The sequence below is a fragment of the Pteropus medius genome, unplaced genomic scaffold (genome assembly GCF_902729225.1).
Source record: "Pteropus medius unplaced genomic scaffold, Ma_sr-lr_union100, whole genome shotgun sequence".
Lineage (NCBI taxonomy): Eukaryota > Metazoa > Chordata > Mammalia > Chiroptera > Pteropodidae > Pteropus > Pteropus medius.
In genome coordinates this window covers 9370092-9395312 of record NW_024344378.1, presented here as the reverse complement: position 1 = coordinate 9395312, position 25221 = coordinate 9370092, and the positions used below count along the sequence as shown (strand labels likewise).

The 25221-nt window shown below is 39.2% G+C and overlaps 1 protein-coding gene and 1 non-coding gene across 11 annotated transcripts in view; one reads left to right on the top strand and one right to left on the bottom strand.

The window, feature by feature from the left end:
* ATRNL1 (attractin like 1) overlaps positions 1-25221 on the top strand; it is a 627375-nt gene that overhangs the window by 493891 nt on the left and 108263 nt on the right. The window contains exon 29 of one of the 10 annotated variants that reach the window (XM_039871113.1): positions 20786-20838. The exons of the other annotated variants lie outside the window; for them this stretch is intronic. Within the exon in view, the coding sequence (XP_039727047.1) occupies positions 20786-20823 (38 nt within the window). The 3' untranslated portion in view covers positions 20824-20838. Of the gene's footprint in view, positions 1-20785; positions 20839-25221 lie in introns of those variants that run through there. 10 annotated transcript variants of the gene reach the window in all.
* On the bottom strand, positions 14785-14903 carry LOC120609745 (5S ribosomal RNA). Its single transcript, XR_005654822.1, has one exon. It is a non-coding gene; the product is annotated as a 5S ribosomal RNA (ribosomal RNA).

Below are 25221 nucleotides of genomic sequence, written 5' to 3'. Positions count from 1 at the left end.
TCGGTGTTGTTTTGGATAATCTGTTTCTGCTGAGGGTGGGGAGCTGTGTCCAGCCATGACGATGGCCACAAAGTGCCTTGTCCTTTCTTCTTTGATATATACATTCATCTATGTTGGCATAAAGACTAGGCTTTTGGCTTTATGCTTAGCTTTATGTACAGTCATAACACTAAATCGTGAAGGCATTCATCACAGGAAAGCCAGAGAAGCCCTCAGAAGCCCTTCGAATGGTGGTCTGTCTCTGCACCCACACCGCTGTGGGGGGTGGCTGCGAAAGCACAGTGGGGAGAGTAGCAGCCTGTGTGGTGTTAAGAATGTGGGACCTATTCATCCCAGACTGAGAAGCTGAAGGATTCCGCTTTTCATCACTCTAATACGGTTAATTTTTTAAAGTTATTTATCGAACGCCAAGACATTTGATTGAGCGCTTGGTGGTATGAATCTTTCTCTACAACTTCCATTCATCACCTATTTTCATCGTATCTTTGTTAAAAATTTGCAGTAATGGCGCTGTGCAAAGGGCCTTTATGTGGCTCACGGTGCCTGTAAAGTAAGATTTTTTTTTCTCAGATCAGCTTTGGAAGGTTGCTGTTTCTCATTTCAATTTTTTTGCAAATGTACTAAATTTACCTGCTATAGGAAAAGATTATTTAGAGAAATGTACACTTGCTATTTCTTTTAATAGCTTATGTTATGATATGTTTGATAGTTCATGAAGGACACTGTCAAGTTTGGAGACAGAACCGATAAACTTTAGGTACTAAGAAATATAGCCCCATAATGTTGCCTTCTCATATGCAGAGATATTTTATCAGCTTAATGATACCTTTTAGTATATGACACTTTTGCTTTACAGGTTTGCTCAATGGCCTGTTTGCCTTAGTGCCAAATTAGTGTTGAGGGACATTTCTGATGGGAAGAATATTCAGTTTGGATATTAGAGTTATGGTCAAGTCAGAGGCGGTCAGTCTGGTTTCTCTCAGATGGTATGTTTTACTGCTGATGCAGACGGGGGACTCATGAAATGCCAAAGAAACTGATTTGGCCTTAAAGGTACAAAGCAAAGCGTGTGGGCAGAAAACACCTCCAGCCCAAAGCATTAATAGGATTATTTTTTTTCTGCAAAGAATGTCCTGTCTTTCCTTGGGAAGAACAAGAAAACAAATTATATGTTCACCTTATTTCTAAAATATGTTTTTAATGCCAAATGAAAGCTTGCAATATGTGAAATAGCATCCATTACTGTATTGAAAACATGAGTAGCCAAAAAGGAAAATTGCAAGTGAGGACATTTATGCAAGGAGAAATTCAGGACAGAATTCAGAGATCGTAAAGTAAGGTGTTTCGAGAGGCCAGGGCAAGCGGAGTGGCCAGGTTTTCCTCTAAGCCCATGAAGTTCATTCAAGGACAGACTTGGGACTGGGCTTGTAGGTTGTGGCTTTCTGTCTTGAAATACAGAGTTTGGAAATAAATGAGGGAATACTTAATTATTTTCATGCAAAAATTTCATGTCGGCAGTGTATCAATTTAAATGGTACATAGAATTTTGCCATGTTTGGAGCAAATGATTGAGTTGCATCCGTTCATTAGATATTTAGTCCTTAACTTTTTCCGTTTCAAAATGTGTGCTCTCCAAATACTGTAAGATCACTTAGTTCCTTGTTGTAGAGTATGTGTCTCCTCAAAATGGAAAGAGACTTTCAAATATCACAGAAAAACATAGCTTTAATTTTCTTTGGTTTTGACAATTAAAATGTCTGGTTGAGGCTTCTTTAACTTAGGTAAGCTTGTAATAGTTTGTTTTTCTTTAATAAAACATATTGTTTTCTTGCATTAATCAGATAATTTTGCATATACTCAATGTTCTACAGTTTAAATAGGAAATTATTAATTCAGTTCATCAGCTTATTACAAATGTGTGATGCAAATGCCTACACATTTAATTATTGAATGACAGATGCAGAGTAGGAAAAAAAAATACCAACTCCATCCCTTTGTGAGTGAGGGTAAAATCTTGTGAACAGGATTTGTGAATGTGAATAAGGAAAAGAGTCTACTAAGTTTGCTGAAACCTTATCAAGTAGTTTTGTGGTTTTTGGTTTTTTTCTGCTATATTTACTCAGTTTATTCTAGAATCAGGGCACATAAGACTTTTTTTTTTTTCTCTCAGAAAGATATTTCTGAAATTTCAAGACATTGCAAAGGTGGTTTTTAAAAAGTAAAATTTGATGGCTTTTCTTTGAGAAACCTGCTAGACACGGCCAATTATTATTTGGAATTTATCGTTTCCAAAAATGTAATGTAAAAATGCTTTAATTTTCCCTTATAATTTAATTTATATTTCTGGTAAAACATTTTCTGTCCTATTTGCCGCCAGTAATTTCAACATGTGCAGTAAAACCTTAAAAACGTCTGTGTGACATAGAGTCATTCAAAGTGATACTTTGAATGACTCTATGCTTTTCTTGTTGCTTTATAATAAGAGTAGTGGATTCTGGGCTAGCAATGTTTCGTGCTGATTATATATGTCTTGTCAGACTGTGAACTCTTTGAAAGCAGGCCTAGCAAGTACATCATTTAAACTATACTGTGTGTTTATTTGGGGAGGAAGCAGATGGAGATTACAGAGAGCCCAAAGCCCCTCAAGCCACCCGTATTAATAAGTCATTGCACAACAAATTTGAATTCCGATAGAACTCTTTCATGATCAGAGAGTGTTGGGAGAGAGGAAATTCAGACAACTGGGAGAAGAAGAGGGAGCGAGTTGTTTCTCCTGCATGTTTATGCCCCTGTGTTTGTAATGGTAACTCTAATTATATTTGTACTGTATTATAATTAAGTGATCTAATTAAATATTTTATAAACTGATAAAATGTGAGCTCGAAAATGGTTTCTATGAAAATCAGTGCTTTAGAAACAGTCAAAACAAGTGACTTTAAAAAACTGGTGAATCGTATGTCATGAAAACCTAGGGAGGGAAGTTTCAGCAAGGAGAGTGTGCTCAGTTGTGTCAAATGCCTCAAGAATAGGAGGAGGATGAAGAATATGAAAAGACCACAGATTTGATGACTCAGGAGCCACTGCCGACTGTGCAGGTTAGAGGTTCATTATAAGAGTGAGAGCAAAAGCTGAATTTCAAGATATTAAACCCAAGATGGAGCAAGACAGGCGTAAGACAGGGAGAGCAAGACCATGTGGATCACTGAACAGCCCGGCGAGGTGGTGAGAAAGGAGCGGTTATGGAGAAGATGACGGTCAGCAGCTGGGAAGGACTTTGTCAAAGAGTATGGTGCAGAGCAAAGTACAAGGCTGTGGATTTGTACACTGTGTGACTTTTAACAGTGTATGTGACTCCTTGAGCATCTATCCATTATTTCTAAAGATTCAAAAGATTCAAAAGATTATTGGGTCAATAAAATTAAATGTAGCTTACATAGCAGAATTTTTTTTTTCTTCTTTATATCTCAGCTTTTCTCTAGGAAGATTGAGTCCTATCCAATTGGAAGACTCTGGGTTCTGCTGACCATATTGATGGATTAGTGTAAGCACTCTGGGAGCAGGCTGGCAGTTGCTGGGTTGCCCTGCATTTATTGCTCAGAGATCTGGCAGCTCCCAGAGGAGATTCAGGTGGCAGAGGCTGGGCAGCAGGGATGGCAGGGGGCAGTGGAAGGCCAGCAAACGGGACAGATAGCTGGCACCGTATGAAATGTGACTCCTTCCTTAGTAGCCACCTCCAAAAATAACTTTCACAATGTCTACTGAACTCACTAATGCTCCGTATGGATATATTTATGGTAAGAACCAAATAAGAACCTTTGTTACATACATGCCCAGGTCATCACGACAAAGGAAACTTCTCAAAGGAGCCAGAATTCAAGGAAATTCAAAAGACCCCTATAGTACCATCTTCAAGAATAAACAAATATCTTGGAAAGACTTCATACTAGGAGAATTTCACCAAGACCTCAGGTGCAAGAAAGTCCTGAGCTAACTCCCGTGCTATGTATAAAGCCCAGTGCCTTGAACATAACTGATATAGAATCAGGGATGCTAATTAGCATAACCTTGGATAGAAGATGCTCCAGAGGGGGTTGTCGATAGCCCACTGTCCACAAAGTGTTTGGAGATGGAACTGAGATGATAGTTGGATTTCTCTGCTTTGTAGGCCATGAAATTAACGACTGGAACAGGACTTTGGCATCATGTTGCTCTTGCTTGATTTTGTCGTTCTTTAGGAAGTTACACCGAGCTTTGTTCAGGAACTCGTTGCCTTGTCACTATTTATCCAGTAAGCAATACTTTAGTCTCACTTCCACAGAAATCCAGAAGCTTTGAAATTGGCTCCAGACAAGTACAATGTATGTAGCACCTGAGGAAATTTCGTTCCTTCTCTAAAATTACAGACATTTACCAGGCCTCTGAAGGATGCTGGGGTTGTAATAGAAATGTTCTGGCAAGCCCCAGAAAATCCCAAGGAAAATTTGTTTTTGAAGTAGCTACCCAGATACTGACCATTGTTACATTGTTATAATGGTCAAGAATATGGCCTTATAAAAATATATCCTATTCGTTTTAAGTTAACAGCAAAATCATGCGATGTCTATGATGCTACCACAGAACATTCCTGGATGGTGAGAGTAACGATATCATTTCTTTTACAGTCCACCACAAATACCTACCTCAGTCTGCTTATATAAAGGCAAGCAACATGATCTTTGCTTCTGGCAGACTGAAATAACATGGCGGGCTTGTGTAGAAACACTCGGAGTCTACAAAATGAGCTTTTAGTTTATCCCCTGGTAGTTAATTACTATACCTCTAGGTCAATTAGATGGCTCCTAATCGCTCAGTTGTAACTGTGGTTTCACTCACAAGCTGTGTGTGGTAATTTCTAGTTTACTTGTTTTCTTAAGTAAAACTCAAATTGCCGTGTGCATGAGATCCAGAATAATGATCAAAACCGAAGTATGCCAAAGTGGGCTATGTAATTAAGACAATTTCATCAAAAGCTTCTTATTTTAAATTGCTGTTATACTCTTAATGTTCTCTCGGTTCCTTCAATGATTATTTCTACAAAAATAAAATAAAACGAAAAGAGCATTTTTACCTTCATAACCTGAGCACAAATGATCAAGAGATTTGCATGATCTCAAATTAAACAAAAGGTACAAAGTTCAAGGTGGTTGGGTGTTTTGAAGGAACAACTCCACACTGGTCCTCTGGGGATGCAGCTGAGTCTCCTGGAGGTATTGATTGTAATTCAGTATTCTCTAGTGCAGTGTATTCCTGGCTGCCAAAAGGTGACTGTTTCAGCAGCGTGCTGCACATGGTTTCTGCTGTTCTAATGTGAATGCATTATTTCCAGCTCGAGGATGCTCCAGCAAGAGCTTATGATCACTTCCTCCCCATTCTTGCCTATGATCTTCCATATGAAAAATGCCCAGTGAAATTTCTTCCACCTGCCTCCGCCACCCCACCCCCACCCCCAGGAAAACCACCACCCGTGCTTTGTGCACTCGGCAGACACTTAGTAAATATCTACTATATACCAAACACTGCTAAATACCAGGCAGATAAAAGGTGAAGAAGACTCAGACACTGTGCTCAAAGATGATAATGTCCTATGAAGGACAAGTGATTTAGACAAGTGATTACAATAAAGTATGATGAGAACTCCTAATTGAGATTTCCTCAAAGAGCCATGGACAAAGAGTAGAGGGATCACCTAACGCACCCAAGGGTGATGTGGAGAAGAGGAATCAGAGGCCTTCACAAAGGAGCTGGTGCCTGAACTGGGTCTAGAAAGACACAAGGAATTTGTCAGGTGGCTCTAGTAGAGAATGGAGATGCTACCAGACAGAAGAAGGAGCTTGAGTTGAAGGCAGAAAGGATGGCTTTACGCGTTCAAACTTGATCACGCAGGTGGATGGGGATGCAATAAACCAAAAAAGGAAGCATAAAAGGAGAAAATGGGATGCATATAGTTCGATTTCTCTATGTTATTATTGCTGTCACTCTCATCATCTTCATCCACAAATCGTATTTCCCTAATCTATTTTCTTAATGCACTCAGCACATTGTTACAAAAGCCATATGGCCCATGATATATGGACGCAGTGGTATGTTATCTTCCTAAACTGTACTTTTAAATTATAAAGTAACTTATGACCTACGAGTTGGAAAGCTTAAATCAACCAATAATCACAAAATAACTTTAGAAAGCTATTTTAAATATACCCTCTAAAAAGTGCTAAGATCTACATGGTTTATAGACAAATTGTTTTAAACTTTCCGAATGTAGAGAACTAAGTTTTTTCTGGAGCAAGTATAACCATTATATGAAATCTAACAAAGCGCAGGGAAAGGATTACCTTGACAAAGGGGTTATACTTAAAATGATAAAGGTATAAAAATATCTAGTAAAAGCATGAAAAAAATTAATGAAAAGAATTATGAGGAAAAAATAATTATTCTATATATTAAAACAAAGCTATAGAAATTATAACAATGTGGGACATAGGCAAAATACACAATTCAGTAAAATTAAGAATACAGAACTATGCATATATATGATAATTTAGTACAATAATAAATAAAGAATATCAAGTAAGTAGAGGAAGGATGAGTTTTCAATAATATTGAGACAGTTGGCTAGTACCACTTAATATGAATTCACAGATCGCTCCTTACATTAAAATAAGTTCCAGATGGATAAAATAATATACTATAAGAAGACTCACACAAATATGTTAAATAAAAATATGAGTAGACATTTTTTCAAACTTTTACTTGAGAAGGCCTACAAAGAGAAAGACTAGTGGCTATGACTGCAATACACATACATTTCAGAACCAAAGTCACAATGAAAGACTAAAACCTGCAGCCAAACTTTAGGACATTTATAATAGAGTGTATATTTCAACATAAAGAGTCCTGATTGATTAATTTTTAAAAATAAACGTGCCAGTTGGAAACCAGACAAAGGAAGTGAACAAGAAAGAAATAGCAATTAAATATAAGAATATGAAAACTTTCTATGAGATAAGCAAAAAAGAAACAACATTGTCACATCCAGTGTTGACAGTGTTTGGAGAAAGGGACATGTTCATGCATCCTCACGGGGATAGTTTGGCAATATTTATCAAAATGTAGAATGTAATTTATCAGTTTCTCTTAGGAACTGAAGATATTTGAACAAGTATTCAAGAGTAGATTCAGGGCTGTTGATTTTTAGCATTTTATATAACATGAAAAGTGAGAAATATCCTAAATGTTAATCAGAAGGAGATCCAGTTTATCTAGGCAGATATAAAAACTTAAATGCCTGGGTGGATCATGACGAAAGTTAAATGAGGGAATCGGGTCAGGTGTGAGACACTAGGGAGCGATGGGGACTGTAGAGGGCTGGAGAGCATTTACATTCACGAGGGGACAGCCACTCTCAGATAAACAACTTGTTGCCGTGAGATAATGCTGAGCCAGGCTTCCAGATTTTCCAATCTTTCTGGAAGAGAAGCTAGAAATTGGATTTGAAACCTAATTATAAAAACACCATGTGGATCATGTATATACATGCCAAATTTGACTTACAAAACAGCAATTTGCACCATCTGATTTATATAATGAAATGCTGTTTAGCCATCATTGTGGTAGATTGTTATATTACCCTCACATTTGCTTTCCCTTCCTTGAATAAGGATTATATATCCCACCCTCTGCTATGCGCCTGGCAGTGCCTCCTGTAGAAGTGGTGTGCTGCCCGACCCCCTGTTAATGTCAGGTTCAGCTGTGTGTCTCATTTTAATCCAACGAACGTGAGCGGAGGTGACACACACCATGTCCAGGATGCTTTAAGAACCATTACCTGTCTCCACTCCATCTTTCCCTCTGTCTCTGTTATAAATACAGGCTGCCTGAATCCTGGAATGAGACAAAATGTGAAACATAGCCATAGCAGATGACTTCCAACCCTAGGCGTGTGCCAGGTACACAAGAAAGAGATATTTGTAGTTATAAGGCACTGAACCATTGGGGTCATTATTGCAGCAAAGATGACTAATAGAAAAACGAGTGAAAATTATGACAACGTCCATTGACATAAAATGATATCTACAGTGTGTTCTTGAGTGAATAAAAAGCAAGCAGCAAAACTTGAGTGCATAATATGAAGCTCTTTATGTAAAAATGTATATATTAATATACCTGTATATAGGTATATTTATTGGAAAAAAAGTCTGAAAGATATACAAAGATTGTTCATGGCGATTGTCTTGAGATATAGAACTTAGGACAATTTTTACTTTTTGTATTTTCCTGTAATTTTGATTTTCTGTAACATTCTTTTAAAAAGAAAATAATTAATATTTTTACTTGATTGATGGTTGAAAGAAGCTCAAGAACCACATAGAGCATTATAAAATAATCTTATTAAGAGAATTTCCCCCCTTAAGAAAAGTGAATATCTGTCTTATAAAAACTTGACTGTAGAGCCAAAAGTAGCCAAGGCACTCCCAGGGAAAATCAATGTGCACAGATCTGCTTATCAGGACTTCAGAAATTATTATAAAGGTATAGTAATTAAGACAATGTGCTATCGGCACCATACAGATATATAAATTCTAAAAAATTGAGAGTCTGCACATATCCAGACTCCATCCATAACAAAGTTGGCATTGAGAAGTGGGAAAGGAATGGACTTTCCAATAAATGGTGTCGGATAATCAGTTGTCCATAAAAAAAGAAAGAAATCGGTCCCCTACCTCACATAATAACTCAAAATTAATGCTACATGGTTTAAAAATTTAATATGAAAAGTATAACGACACATTAGAAGACAGTCTGTAAAAGATTTTAATGACTTTGGAAGAGGGGAAGAATTTATAAAGCTCAAACCATAAAAAATTTGATTAATTGAACTACTTTGGAGAACTAGTATTTATCAAAAGTCTTCATTTTAAAAAATGAAAAGATAAACTACCAAACAGAAGCTATTTAAAAAACCTGCAACTGGCAAATAATAATGTTTAGCAATTTTTGAGTGCTTACTGTGTGCTAGATACTGTACTCAGTACTTTACATATAATAATGCATTTCATTTTCACAACTACCTTATAAGACAAGTAGTATTGTCATCCCCATTTTATAGATAGCACTGAGGCACAGAGAGGTTAAGAAACTTGCTCAGGTCCACACAGTAAGTGGTAGAGCTAGGATTTGAACCCAAGCAGACCGGCTCCAGAATCTGTTCTTTTAACCACTTCAACCCTGTATTATGCAACCTCAGCTATATTAAAAGAAAGGATGATAATTCAAAATATGTAAAGAACCGCTACAAAAAATAACAAGACTAACAATGCATTGAAAAAAAGGGCAAAAGATTTAACATTCACAGAAGAGGAAATATTAATGGCCAATAAACATATGAATAGTGCTCAATTTCACATCAGTTAGTGACATGCAGATTAGAGCTACAAAGAGCTGCAACTGCACATCCCCCAGACTGGCAAGGATTAGGAAGTTTGCCAGCGTAAAATAATGGAAAGGATATGAATTTCTCTACGCTGGTGGAGGGACTATTAGTTGCTAAATATATTAAGGTCATCCTATTGAAAGTGAGTTGATATTTCGGTCCTACTATCTAAAGTTTTTCTGAAAAAATTCTCTCTTTTTGGGCCCTAGTTTTCTTTAACACAACAGTTTAACATGGACACGTGAAATAGTCCCATTAAAAATAGAAGCAAATATGTTTCAATTTATAAAATATGCATATGGAATTTATTAAATGGCTCGTAAAATAGAAGTCTATAAAAATTGGTGGGAAATTTGAGCCTCATTCAAGTCTGTTTTAATTAAAAAGATGGTACATATTAGAGCAAAAAAAAAAATTAAACTTGTTCTTAAGAGCTCGTTTAAGTAGGATTTTTATGCCCCCCTTGGAGGGGTTGACAAACCAAAATGGTAACTGTTAATTGATTGCAGGGTTTTTGACGGCGTTTTTTTTTTTCATTATTTAATCTGGTGCCTCATTTCTCACTGATCCTTGTATGATATTTTTCTTAAAATTTTGAATCAGCAAGGAAACTGTCAAGATTACAACTCAGTCCATCTCAGACCACTGCGTATCTTTACCCTGACCTGCAAAACAGTCTTAGTGATGTTACTCTGAAAAGGCCAGAGAGGAAAAGAATTTAAAAACAAACAAACTTACAAACAAATACTGTTCTAGAAAGGTTCCTGAGATCAGAACTAAAAATCATCATTCTTTGAACTATCATTTTTGACTAGATGCTAGTGATAGAGAGAAGGCCCCTCAACCCCTCAGTCTCATCCTGCAAAATTAAGTCTCGGTCGAGGCTCCTGTCCAGTTTGTTTGAGGTATCAAGCTGTGAGAGGCCCCGACATACCAGCAGCTTACGGGGCCCAAAGTACAATAATAGGGTAAACTGTATTTTCTTTTCCACATCTGCATGCCGAGATTGTTTGGGAGATCTTTCAGCTTAACTCGTTATAATCACGTCGTACCAGCCTTTGCTTTAATAAGATTCTAATCTCGAGGTCTATTCTTCGCATCAATGCCTTTACACTGTTAATTGCTTTCCTGTCCTCCATTAAATTGCGGTTGCAATTGCTTCATCTTAACAGGCGCTTTGCGCTTTGTATTCTGCCCCATGCTCTGCAGACACATTTAGTAACATCATCTTCCTAAAGAACAAAATTACCTATTATCCCTTTAATCTTGATGTACTTTTTTATGTATTCGGTTCTTAGCTAGTGTCCGACCAGGAAGCTACACATATCTTCTCTTTAAAAAAAAAAAAAAAAAAAGTCTTTTTTTTTTTTAATCAACATAGTACGGATGTCCAAAATTTATTTCTAGATAGAACTCACATAGTACTCTCGTTTATTGTTTTATAGAACCAATTAAAAAGACAAAGGGGTCTATTCTCCCCTTGATACACAAGATTGACTTCCATTAACATTTAATGGAAGGGAAACACTTGCATGGAGATGAGTGGAACCATCATATTAAAAAGTGGGGGTGGAAAAAAGCAGAATCTGGAATTAACATCTCCGTGTTTTTCGCTAGAGAAGCTGCACAAAAAGCAAACAAACAGCTCAGTTCGCAAATGTGTTTTCTCTCTATGCCTCCTGCTTGTTTGTATATTAAAGAAGATCAGCGAATAATTTTGAAGCAGTGTCTTCCTTCACAAATCAGTCAGATGCGAATTCTGTTATTTTAACACAAACAAGGTAGGTAATGCAAAGCAGTGGGGTGATCTGGCAGGTTTTTGCTGAAATGGAGTCCTGTGAGACCTGCTTTTGGAGCCAGGGGTGAAAGTAGGAACTGGTTACCTGAAATACTCTGTACACAGAAGCTTAATTTTCAAGGGAGACAGGCTGTCCATGTCAAGCTTATCTTTTGACATATCTTGCCTGAAATGTACCAAAATGTGGAAACTGCTTCTGACTTTTTAGCGTTGGGTCTAAATCTGCGATCCTCTGGTCATCCTGGGTACCTTATGAAGGTTTTAAATTTTAGACTAACGTAATCTGACACAAACTGGGGAGGTTTCTCTTGTGTTGTTTCATTTGGGGGTTGATTGCTTGAGAGTTAAATTATTTGAAGCGTGATTAACTCTCCATGCTCTCATCTTTCCTTAATAAATATTGACACAGTCATTTTTGCCTCTGGTGGACGTCGAGTTCAGATTAGATTTTAACCTTTGAAAACATGCTTCAAAGCCGTCTGACGAACAGCCCTCTCTTCGGTGTCTTTCAGTCTGTCCTCCATTGCCTTAGCTTGGACTTTCATTACTACAAAAACCAGGCTCAGTAGTAGATCATTTTCTGCCTCCAATCTACTCATGGCTGCTTAGCACTATCTCTGGAATGTTGTTACTATTCATACTGACCTAGAAAATGTTTCTTAGATTGTTCCTACTTTAATTGCTTCCTTTCTTCACTATGACAAATTCTCTGCTTCAGAGCCTTACCTGAAACTTTCTTTGGACCCAAAAGAGACTCAAATCTTTTAGCCAGTTCCTTTTTTTAGCTTAGAATGTGACCGTATCCCTGTCCTCTATTTATCTCCTTTAATATCCTCTCTTTTGTCTTGGGATCCAATTCAACCTTGATCTGCTCCGGTCAGAATTCCCTAAAGATTCATCTTTATTTTCTTCTTACGGCAAAACCATGTTTTTGTTTTTGTTTTTCCATACTTGGTTTTGCGAAGTAGTTTATGTAATGTATCGAAAGGACCCTGGTGTTGGGGGAAGTGGAGATGGCAGTAAAGAGGTCCCCTAAGTGTCGTATTTTAGCTTTATACTTTTAAAATGCTTTTCTTCCCCCAAACATTCTTCAACATGTTTATTCAACATGATACCTAGATGAGATTAGATGCGCAGGAGTTTTGTTGGGGGAGATACTTGTGAGGGATACATGGAGGCAGCATTAGTGAGTAAAGAGAGCCTCAGACCAGGGTGTATGTCTAATACCCGTGAAGGGAGAGGGGGAAGGCAGAATGACTGGGTAGACATGGTGCGATTCTAAGGGAGTTTTGGACAGGCCGACGAGAAAGTCCTCAGCTAGTCACCTGCTAGAGAAGTTCCACATCAGGCAGGAATCGGGCGGGGCTTGTACTCTCACCAGGCTCAGCGTTGGTGGGGAGGAACTCGGAGAAGCCTGGCATCGGTGAACATGATGCTGGACACACAGGTGTGGCAGCTGGGGCCGTCGGGCAACATCGTAGATCAAAAAAGGCAGCCGGCACCTTTTAAGGCCATCACACACAGCTCTTTGTTTTCCCACTTGCAGTGTGTGACTCAGGGTAGTTCTGTTTCTGCTGGCCATTCTTCCAGTGCCAACTACTGCTCCTTTGGGAATCATCATGACATCACTGATGGGCAGTGTAGATTTCCCTCCCAAAAGCTCTGAAATTGATGAAAACCATACATCAATTAAATTAGCTCCAAGGCTGTGCTGTAGCCAAGGCTGAAAATCTATTTCCTGTTCCCCATTCCAAATTATAGACGGCCATGTTTCTGATAGTGCACATAATAGGTGGTAGAGAGCAAGCACCATTAAGATACTTTGATAATAGATGGCCAACATGAATATAAGCTGCCTACCATTTTCAAATTCCTGGAGAGAAATTTAAATTCAAATATTTAATTACTTTACAAATTAAAGTCCAAAGAAAATAAAGTCTTCAATCAGGTTCTCTTGTCCTAGTGAATTCAATTTTATTTTAAGTCCAAAGTTTATCCTCTTCAATTACTTGTATTGTTCAGTGCCAACTAGTGGAGTTCTTGATATCTGAGTGTGTGGGGTGGGGGGGGGATTTCTGTAGCACCTTCATCCTGGGCTGTCCATCACTGGGATGGATATAGTTCCTTCTGCGCTTCATAAATTGCAGGCTAATTTTGAATGAGTCCAGAACTTCACAGAAGCCTCAAGATGTTTCCAACCCTGGCCTCACACTTATCAACTAGAAAAGGAACTCGTCTCCAGCCCCTAAAGTGATTATCCCCAGGACCCAGGGTTACAAAAACCATAGCAGAGAATCAGTGGTGACGGAGCAAAAAAGAGTAGATGGAGAAAGTTTTGGTTTTAATTTTCTAAGGATGCCAGTCAGTTTATGCCTAATGCCTAAAATTCATGACCCATGAGTATAAGTTCAACTGGGAGAAATCTCTTCATGAGAGGTTAATTAGACCCGATCCATTTATATCTATGGGGGGAAAAATCCGTCTGTGTAAATGTTTCACTCCAGTGAATGTTCTTGACCGGTATTCTTCCTCTCAGAGCACTTGTCTGGAGATCAAATATTATGTCTGTCATGTGCACCGTGGAAACCCTGGCGTGCCTGACGCATAGGAGAGGCTTGATGAATAATTGTAATAAAATAGAATTTAATTTCTACTCATGTCGTTCAGGCTTCTGTATCGTCTTCGTTGAAGAGTAGCCTGCTTTACAAGGTGACCTGTTAAAAATCTATTACGATTTACAACCGGTTGACGCAGGATTTTCTATCATAAAACAAAAATCAGGCACTGAGACCGGTACGACTGTAATATCATTCATAACCTCTGATTTCAAACGTTTATGTTCTTCACTATAGACACATTATTTTCATGGATTGACTTTATGACAAATAAATGTTTACTGTTTTAACTGTAACTATTAAAAAAGTTCTAAACATAACTTCTATTTATACTAATAAAATAATATACTTACCAATGCATGAATTCTTTGAAGCTAGGTTTCTGCTAATAAATTTTGAAAACCATTGTTTCAGCAATAGTAAAATTGGCTTTGAGCCTGAGAGTTTTATCTAGATTCAAATTCTTCTCTGTCTTAACATATTTGAGACTCAGGTAACTCTTTCGTAGAATGGGAATGACTATGCACACTAAAGTTTGCTGAGAGAGTTAAATAAGAAAAATGTAAAAGCCCCTGGCAGAGAGCAGGCTCTCGACATCGTTTCCCTCCCCTCAGCAAATGCCTTCATGCAGAGCCGTCACACTGGACCACACAGGACAGCAAACAACATAGGCACTTAATAGTCATTAAGTTTTGATTAGTTTTATTTTCAATATTTTGAAATACTTTAATTATTCAAAACGATTTCAACTCTAACCAGGTAAAATCCTTTTTATTATTATTATTATTGTTTTATTTATTTATTTATTTATTTATTTATTTATTTAGGCGAGGCAACCCTTGGTTGACCTCACAGATTGCAAGGACCTTGTCAGCTTACAACCCCTTATTTTTTATTTTTTATGCCTACAGCACCTGGTCTTCCTAGGTGGTCTCCCATCCAAGTACTAACCAGGCCCAACCCTGCTTAGCTTCCGAGGTCAGAAGGGATCGGGCTTGTTCAGGGTGGCATGGCCGTAGACCTGTTTTTATTATTAAAATGAACTACTTTCCTGTAAGCTTTATATCGCTGTGTTTATTCCTCCGTTTCTGCACACGTCTCCCACTAGAATTTCAGTGCATTGAGAAAAGCGATGGGGTCTCAGTCTTCACTCTGGGGGCTGTATAGTTGAGCTCAGTAAGTTCTGAATAAACACTTTTTTTGAAAAATTTAGGGACACACACACACACACACACACACACACACATATCTTATTGTATCCCCACCTCTGTTGTAAGTGCTTTGTAAATATTAATCTTCTGAGGTAGCCACTATTATGACTCCCATGTCACAGATGGCGGATCCGAGGCACAGAGAGCGTAAGTGACTTAGACAGTCATACAGCTAAGTGAGCGATAGAGCCAGGATTGGAGGCCTGACTTCAAAGTCCATTTTCTTGGTCCTTGCACTAACGCTGTCTCTGGCTAATGAAAATAATGATCGCATCACCAAGAAGTGAGTTAGAGTAGCAAGCTGTTGAATTAGTAGTAATTTGGTGCTAGAATTTGTATCATGGTTTCCGTCATAACCTTAACTCTTCTCCCTTATAAAAGAAGCCATCACATGGTCAAGCTCAGTTAGTTGTAGGTGTAGTGCTGATATACAGGACCATTTACCCTTCAGTGCTGTGAGCACAGTGCCTTGGGCCTATGAAATGTTTAAGAAAACTGAAACAAATTTTTTTACTCTAAAGTAAGAAAACTACAAAATCGAAGTTAAAAAATAGCTGCAGGATATAATGTAATGCCAAATTTATTAACGGTTTAGTATTTATAAACATTTCAATACACTTGCCAACAATCCATAGGTGTAATTTGCTCACATCATTAGAATTTCTAAGTAAGCAGGATCATCACCGCAAACCAAATATTATTTCATACTTATAGTAAATATTTTTTTAAAAAAATGATTTAAAAACCTTTCAAATATTTTATAATAAAAATTATATTTCATGGGAGTACATTTTACCGTGTTCGCCGTGACATGTAAAGGAGTCTGTGAAGCTCTTAAAATAGCCTCTTAGAGTCACTTCATTTCAGTCCTTGACAAATTACTGAGCAAACTGCCTATTTTTCTGTACCGAAGTAGCCATTGCCAAATGAGACAAAGAAGAAAGCATACACTGTCTTATTTAGGATTTCATAAGTAACCGATTTTAAAAACTTAATAGTATTTTCGTCTATTATACAAATACTTGAATTATTCCTCCTTCTCCATGTTCTGACTCTGTATTTCTGAGAAATATGCCCTAAAAGAAGCAGCAGAGAACAGCATTATGAAGAAGAGGGGGAAAAACTTGAGAGAGTAGAGCTGGAAATAACCGATGAACTCTCACCACCTGGCTCACAAAATCCTGGAGGATGATGACACATCTGTAGCCTAGGAAACTCAGATTCTGTGAAAGCATACCCCAGAGCCCCTAGCTCAAGTGCATTGTTTGGGTATGCCATGATTCCCGCTCAGCACCTGGTACGGTTCTGAGAAGCTGCTGTAACAAATGACCACAAGGTGACTTCCAGCAACACAAACTTTCTATCTTATAGTTCTGGAGGTCAGAAGTCTACAGTGGGTCTGAAGAGCCACATTTCTTCTCGAGGTTCTAGGAGAAGACTCTGTTTCCTCGTCTTTTCTGTCTTCTAGAGCTTGCTGGTGCTCCTCCATTGATGTCACCCCTCTCCCCCTTCTGCAGAGCCAGCAACATCCGGTGGAATCTTTCTCACAGGTCATTACTCTGACCAACTCTTCTACCTCCCTCTTCCACGTTCAAGACTCCCAGTGATTACACTGGGGCCACCTAGATAATCCAGGATTGTGTCCCCATCACAAAGTCCTTCTGACCAGGTAAAATAGTTTCCAGAGATTAGGACCTGGGCATGGGCTTCTTTGGGGAGGGATGGGCATCACACTGTACCACAAAGGCCCTCGGTACGTTCTAGATGAATCTCTTCCTCAGAACACTTCTGAGTCCACTTCTATGAGTGATCCTCAGAGGTATGTCCGGTTCATCTTACCATTTTCCTGCTATGGCTTCTCTAATGCACCTTACATTCAGCTCCAAACTTGCTGCTGCCTCTCTTCCTACTCATCACTTCCTACTCATCGCTCATCCGTCGTAGGATTCACTCTCTTCCTTTTATTCTCTTGGTAATAATGCTCCTTGGATAGGCTCTTGGTGGGAGGGGAAGCAGTATTCACAGATACACGTGTGAGATGTCTGCATATCCACACCAATATTTTCTTTCCCATCTTTATCTCTGGGTTTTCTGGGGTTTTGCTTTCCCCGCCCCCTCCCCCCGGAAATTTTTTTTTAACTGCCACATGCAAGGAATCCTTTCAAGACCGTGTGTGAATGAATAATGTACATGGCTAAGAGTGGACTTGCTCTCTCCATCCCCCTGTGTGGTGCCCACTCACTCCTCTTGTCTCTCGTTCTCTGTCGGCGAAAGGCGTCAAGGCAGCCGTAGAGTAAAACCTCCAGGCAGATTCGCCGCTCAGCTGTGACATCCTTAGCAAATTCCTTCCTCTCTCCGTACCTCACTTTCTTTATATATAAAATGTGAATAGCAGCGGCTTTCCAACCCCATCCTGCCCTCAGGAGCCCCCGTTTCATTTTTGTCTTCTGTTAAAACATACTTGATTTCTAGAACAGCCCAACATCAAGGCTGCCTGAGACAAAGGCCTACGAGACAAAGGCCAAACTCCTCAGCATTAGAGTCTTTCAAAATCTGATCCCGCCCTAACTTTCCAGCTTCATCCATCAATGCTTCCACTGCACACAACCTTCCAACGAACCGATCTGCTTGCCACGCCCCAAACATGCCAAAGCAAAGATAACTTGAGTTCTCCTTCAGTGTGTGTGTGTTGTTTTTTTTTTTATTTTGATAAATAAGAAAAAAGGGAGCTAGCGTCAACCATTATTAGAGGGATTTTCTAAAATATTATAGTGATCATCTTGCCTTGGAAAAACGGAAATATAGTGGATGTGTTTAAATTTGGACGATAAGTATGTTTCAATTCAAAACATACAGCACATCAGAAATAACTTTGTCATGGTTCCTGGCCAGAAGGCTGTTTGCAGCATTATTAAACCATATTTACCTTAAATGAAGTAGACAGGAGAACCAAGAATAACTGAGTTCCGACTTCACTCAAGAATAACTGAGTTCTGACTTCACGTTAGGAGTAAGTGAACATATGGAAAGTCGGCTTCTACTTAGGAATTTGCAGCCTGATTTGGGGAGAGATGGGGGCAGAGACTAGGGGAAGCGTCTGCTCTGGACAGGGCTTAGTATTTCAGAAAGGCACCTCTACTTATTCACCTGATGCCGCAGCACCAATTACCTGGTGAAAAGCAGCCCAATACGACTCGAGCAAGACCAGTGGCACCGCATCCTCCCCACATCACTTGCCTGTGGAGGAAGAATGTCTGTACCGTGAGGATATTTTGCCGAGGGGTCAGAGTTGTGAGAACAGAAGAAAGAGCATCTTGTTACTATATTCTCAGCCAATCGTTGTCCTTATACCCTTTACACAGACCTCTTTTACTTTCTAAGAGCTGTGTTAAGGGGGCTCAAGCTGATCGTTCCAGGTGGATAAGCTTTGGACAGGTTGTTTTCCCCAACACCCGTCTTTGCCTCTCAGAGAAGCCATGCGGGACCCATGCGATGCCCTTTCTCACCTCGAGACCTTTGTACGTGCTATTCCAGTAACAGACCACCCTCTTACACACACACCCAGTCACTTGCATACCAGGCAATTCCTGCCCATTGTCAGTACTCAGCATCATATCTCTGAAGTTCTTCCTAATGACCAGCACACCCTACTAACACGAGCAGCAAGGAAAGGTCATTAATTAATATTGCATGCTAACCCCTTTAATGTATTATACAGGATGTATGTGTATAACAGAATTTTCCTGTAGACCTTTCATCAAAACATTTTGTTTAGCAGGCTATGTCGGCCAACATAGAAATCAAGTTAAATAACTACAGTGCTTGCTTTTTAGGGACATTTAAATGTATAGCATGGGGCAGGAGTGCACGAAGGAGGTGGGAGATTGGAAAGAAACCAGAGTAATCGCCTGAGAAAAATCATAGCTTTTTATCCTGTTTGCCAATTAACTTTTCCTTTAAGGCACTAAATATCTCCAGCAAAACTTTCGTGAAGATGCAAGACTTACATTCCCTTATGCTTTATAGTTCACACGTTTTCATATTCATTATCTCACTGGATCTTGGCAACGACCCTGTGCAATACCCATTTTATAGATGGTGAAATGAGACCCAACAAAGGCAACTGACTTGTCTAAAATAACGGAGCCACTGGGTGGCCATCGGGAGAGGAGGGTGTGGCCTTCCATCGACCCATCCTGCAACAAACCCTCTGCAGACCACTGATCTGCGCTGGGCACTAGTAACAGCACAAGGGAGATGCAAATAAATTAACTGGTATTTCCCCTTGAGGTGCTGCCGCCTTGCTTTTCCCACGCACCATCCTGCGTTTCTCCCCCTTCCTCCTTATTTGAGCTGCCTATTATTTCAGTAACTCACTCCATGCTCAGTTGGAAAGTTTGAAGCCGGGAAAGTCGTAATTTGTGATTCATTTCCTATGTCTGCTTACCTTCGTAGAGCTCCTCGTGCTGTGCTTCCTTTATATATTGTTTTTTTTCCCCACCACACCATGTGCTAACATGAGACTATTAAGTGATATAATCTCATGCTTCTGACTTACACAGTTACCCATCCATTGGGGTGTCAGGAAGAACTACAGCAGAGTGGAACCCAGGTCCTAGAGGTCTTTATTGATAATGAAGACATCAAATGGCAGCTAATGCAAGGAGGTGAATCTAGAAAAATATTGCCAACGAATAGGATAAAACATTGATTGTTTTATATTAGGGAAAGTTCATCTAAATAAGGAAAACCTAATAGCAATACAAAAAGAGACTAAATATGCAAAGAAGCAATTGATCAATGGACTAATGACTCATAAAAAATACTAAAAGCCTGTAGTCTAGTAGTCAATAAAATAGATATTAAAATAATAATCCTCACCCGTCAAATTAGTAAAAATTAAATATGTATTATATGTATATATGATGAAACAGGCATATTTTAAACACCGCTGGTAGAGGTATAGTATAAATATCTGTAAATTAATTGGGACTATGTATCACGAGCTTCAAAATAGTTAATATTCTTGCACTTAGTTATTTCAGTTTTAGGAATCTGCTTGAAGGAAAGAATCAGAAATTTCATCAAATCGGAAGCAGAGATGGTCAACCCAACATTATTTATAGTAGTGGGAAATTAGAAATTAGATAAATAACAATAATCAAAATGTACATAAATGATATAGTTATGGGTTATATCATAATAATACAAAGAATATCTGTCAAATGACATGAAGAAATGTCCAGTCGTCAAATGTCCAAATTCATTCACCTAAAATCTTGGAAGTATTCATGCAGTGGGAACAGTGAAGTAAGAAGGGAACTTCATGCCTGGGAGGGTCTATGAGGCAGGTAGGGAGCCCTGGGCTGAGGGCCAGATGCCCTGGATGCTGCCACTTATTAGTCACGTGGCCTTGGCAAAGTCACTGGATTGCTCGGAGCTCCCAGTTCCTCCCAGTGCCCTCTGCTGCCTCAGCAGGAGAATTGTGATGTATGTCTGTTAACACTGTCTTGCGTTGAGGAAGCTGGCCGCCATTAGCACAGAATCCAGGCACGAGAGGGAGAAAATTATTAGTGAGATGGGTAATAGACTGAAAGTATTTTATAAACTAAATTGCAGTATATATAAGAGAATATTTTAACTGATGCCAAATTTTCATTCCTTTCCACTTATTGAATGTTCATCCCCACAGCTGTCATCATTATCTTAAACACAATCCCAATCGTCTAATTGTGGGATTCTCTCCACAAATGGCCCTGAGTCCTTGGATTGCTCCTACCCACACCAGCTCCCAAAGATGACTACAGCCTTACCCAGATCCATGCCGGGTGGCGCCTTGGTGAAGATCACCAGCCCTGGGGTCAGGACACCTGGTTCAAATCCCAGTTTTGTCACATACCAGTTGCAAATCCTTAGCCAAGGTGCTTAATCGCTATAAAGCCACAGTTCCCTCAACTATAAAATGGGGACAGCAACCTGTCCCTCACTGGGGCTGCGGAAGGAGTAAATGAAATAATCCAGGTAAAGGATCGGGCTAGTGCAGCACCTGCAACAGACCAACAATAAATGGTGGGTTTTATTATTTCTATCGTTATTACTATTATTTATTAGTACCATTTGATATTTTATTAGTATTACTAAGAATAATTTTATTAAAGTCCTAGGAAGCTTTCAGCTTCTGTTATAGAACAATGCTCGTGCCCTCCCCAGCACTCTCAGCATAGACTTATGAAGGGGGCAGAGGCACCCTCCAGAGCCCAGGACAAAGTCAGCGGAGCAGAAAGCATAAGTGACATCACAGAGCATGGCGGAAAACTTTTCTGGATGTCCAGACTGCTTGTGGATAGATGCCTCCAAGCTGTGAGTCCCTACTCTGATGTAGATTTTGAGTCGAAGTACAAATTGAGAATGTGGTTAGCATTTGAAAATACTATGTGGAGAGACTGGGAGGGGTAGCGTGTCGGGGAAAACAGAAAACGCTGGGGGAGGCGTGCCTGGAGAGGAAGAAATCTGATGTGGTTTGTAAAACATGCAGAAGTGATGAAATTTTGAGGTCGTGTAACCAAAGAGCGGAGGGGGACAGGGGGTGAGGGATAGGCCACCAACGAGTCACAGCAGATGGAAAACTGTGTCTCATATGTGCCCAGCTAGACGGGTCATGGCGTCAGCGAACTAGCAGGCGAGGGGCACAGCCTTCAGTTTCTGCGTCCTGGGTTTCTGCCGGAAAGCCAGTCCCCCGCCTTCCCCTTCTTGTCATTTTATGCCACTTCACCTTATCTGTACACCTACTTGGTACTTCTCTCGGTACGCTGATGGCCATGTGATCATCACCCTTTCTTACTGTTGACTGCTAGAGACCCATTCCATTTTGTAAATATGTTCCCTTTCCTTATTTTTCAAATTGTAAGCAATGAGATAAAGGGAGATAAGTCTGAGCTTTGCAGTCAAAGGAGCTTTCAGACCTCAGCCCTGCCACTTCCTCTTTCTGTGTCCTTGGGGAAGCCCTTTAATTCCTCTAAGCCTCCATTTCTGTATCTGTAACATAAAAATAATTATGCTACATCCCACCCCACTGCTGTGGGAATTCATGGAAAAAAGTATTTGTTGAGAAACTAGTATTAGTAGGCGGTTACTAAATACCTTCTTCCCCTTCCGTGGAGAAATGTTTAAATGCAAATACTGAGTTTTATACATTTGCAGTCTTTAAAAGCAAATATTGTTCTTGTGGTATTATGAATATCGTGTTAAATATGCCTGTCAGTGTTTTGATGATTAAAAACATTTAACAGTCACAACCAGGTCAAGTGCTAAAGATATAATGATAAATAAGACAAAGTTCTTGCCAGCTGGAGCTTTCATTCCGGTTGGGAAAGACGGCGCATAATTAACATGTATATTAATGATGCATAGGCAAATATTTTTATAGAAAAATAAGATAGTCGTATGTACTTAGTCTGCATCACTTTTAAATGGAGTTTTTTTTCCTATTGATTGATTGATGATCTTAGCTGGTGATGAGGGCACATGAATGAAATCCCAGACTCCAAGATATCAGGTCCTAAACAGATTAGAGTGAGGTAGATTTTGAGCCGAGAGGGATCACGTGTTGATGTCTAAGAAAACGCATTCTACACATTGTGACACCTCTGAAAATGAAGTCAGCTGGCTTTCCTAGGCCAGCAAATTGCTGGTGACCCTAGAGAAATGCGGGAGGCCACAATTTAATTGCACAAGCTTTAAGAGACCTGCAGTTCTTTATCCCATTAATTCAACCTGCAGCTTTGTTCTCCTGTCCTTTTGAATATGCATTTCTCATTGATTTCAATGGGAGTTACAGACACAGAGAAAGGGAAGAATTGAGCCAATTATCTGTTCAAAGCAGAGCATCATTTAAAGTACAGTTTTAAAGTGTTTGCAGGCACATGAGTGAGTCAGCTTCTTCTCACTCGTTTGTCCAGAAGGCTTTCCAGTTTGAATGGACCATTTTAAAGGGCAGTCTTCTTTTCTAAAATTTGTGTCATACTCATGCACCAGTAGTTTGATTGTGACTGCTAGGAGGCAACGACCTCACATTTTAATCTCAATTTTACTGCTGAATTGTTTCAGATTTCAGCTATAGCCTAATTATAATTACCAACCCCAAATAGCATTATAAATTCCTAGAATGCCTATTGGGCTCTGACCAGTGTTCCACACAGCAAGTTAAGTCGACGAAGCCGCAGTTCTCAGAGCCCTTTTTTTTTTTTTAAATAGTCTCGGTCAGTCATGCACCAGCATAGTGTAAAGAGGAAAATGGTTGTAAATGTAACATTTAAAGTAACTGAACTTGGGCAGACAGTGAACACAGTATTGTGGTTTCAGCTGTCCCTCACCTTACGGACAGTGTGTTATCACACTTGGCTACGTGGTAAATTTCTGTAAAGCAAATCTATTTTTCTACTGATTCCCATTTCATGATTCCATGCATATTAGAATTCATGAGGCCTTATTTGAAAACTTCTATGCAGGGAGAGATCCAGATGGCGTAGACTGTCAGACACCCTGCTCCCGAGCTGCTCTATGTCTTCGAGGGACCTCTCGATGCTGGACAAGTTGTAGCCCTGGTAGCTCAGGGTATTCTTTTTGCTGGGAGCTCTTTCTCTGATGCAAAGGAAGTTATTTCTGTCACACTTTGAGATACCCTGACTTTTCCTTTTGTCTTGGTATTTAAAATGCTTTGTAGGACCAGGCTCAAGATTAGTCTCCATCAGTAAGTAGGTCTCTAGGTGTGGCACACAGATGGAGTCCAAAGTTTTCACTTTTGCAACACAAATGAAGAGCAGGCCATTTACAGCAGGCCGATCCTGCCGTTCACCCCATACGTAATGGCGCTACAAATGCTGTCTTCTTACAACATGGTAAAGGGAATACTGTAAGAGCTTTAGGATGAGTTCTAATTCTGCCTTCAAGTTTAATAGCTAAATCTGAGGCCTCGAGCCACCTCTGGAATTCTAAATTACTTCCTCTGTAAGGCAGTACCGTAATTTCTACCTTCTAGAGACATCATGCGGACCAGATATGATAAAGTCTGCAAAACACGTGCTCAGTATGTGGTGGTTTTCTGTTTGTCGTTGATTTTGTTTTGTTTTCAATGAGAAGGGTTATTTAGATGTATTTTAGACCTTCCATGGAATAAAAAGTCCATACGCGATTAATATTTTAAAGAAAAAAACCGCTTGTCTTTTCTCAAATGCCATTTTATAAAGAACAAAGACCTTGTGAAATAGCTCAGCAGATAGTTATGGTAACTGCGCTTTGTTCATAATAATGCTTGAATGGACATTTTCTGCAGGGCTTGATTATTAATAGTTCGGGTCAGCCCAGTGCTTATGTAACTGGTGTTCTCCATGTAAACAAGTAACGACAAAATAAGTGGAGGCAACAAAAATCGCTGTTGCTGTAATTATTACAAACAAGTATTCTTCGGTTGATCGACTTTCTTATGTGCGATCCTATTTCTAATAAGTGATAATAGTAAATAACAGGTCCCATAGATAAAGAATACTGTCATTTAAAAGTCATTTTTAAAATATTTCTTGCCTTGCGATAAAATAAAGAATCCGAGGTTTAAGGGATATGTGTCCTAGCTCAAAGAAGTCTCTTTTCTAGTGTCTTCTCCTTGCCTTCTAAGTAGTTATTTGGATCAACGAGTAATGTTAGCTACATTCCTTGTAGAATACAGGGTTAAGAAATTCTCAGGAAAAGTTTAAATAATTTTAAGGCCAACTATTTCAGTAAATTTTAGGGAAAAAAATTAGAGTTTTAAAAATTAGCCAATGAATATTTCCCCAGAAGTATAGTGGGGTTAGGAATTTGAAAATCCTCTCCAATTTGAGCTGATAAAACAACAATATACAAGAAAACCACTAGAAGTTGAATTATGTAGTTCTGGCTTCAAGTGCTGATGAAGATCAAGAAAGAAAGTTTAGGGACGTCCGTGGTAATCAGAAGAACTCGCTGGGTGAGTTAGATCTTAGGCTGGGTCTTGAGAGAAAGACGAACAAAATCTAGATAGAGCATGCTTCTAAGTGTTTCATGCCTCTGATCGTCACTAGGAAGCAGTGAATTTTTTCACATTGTGAATGTATT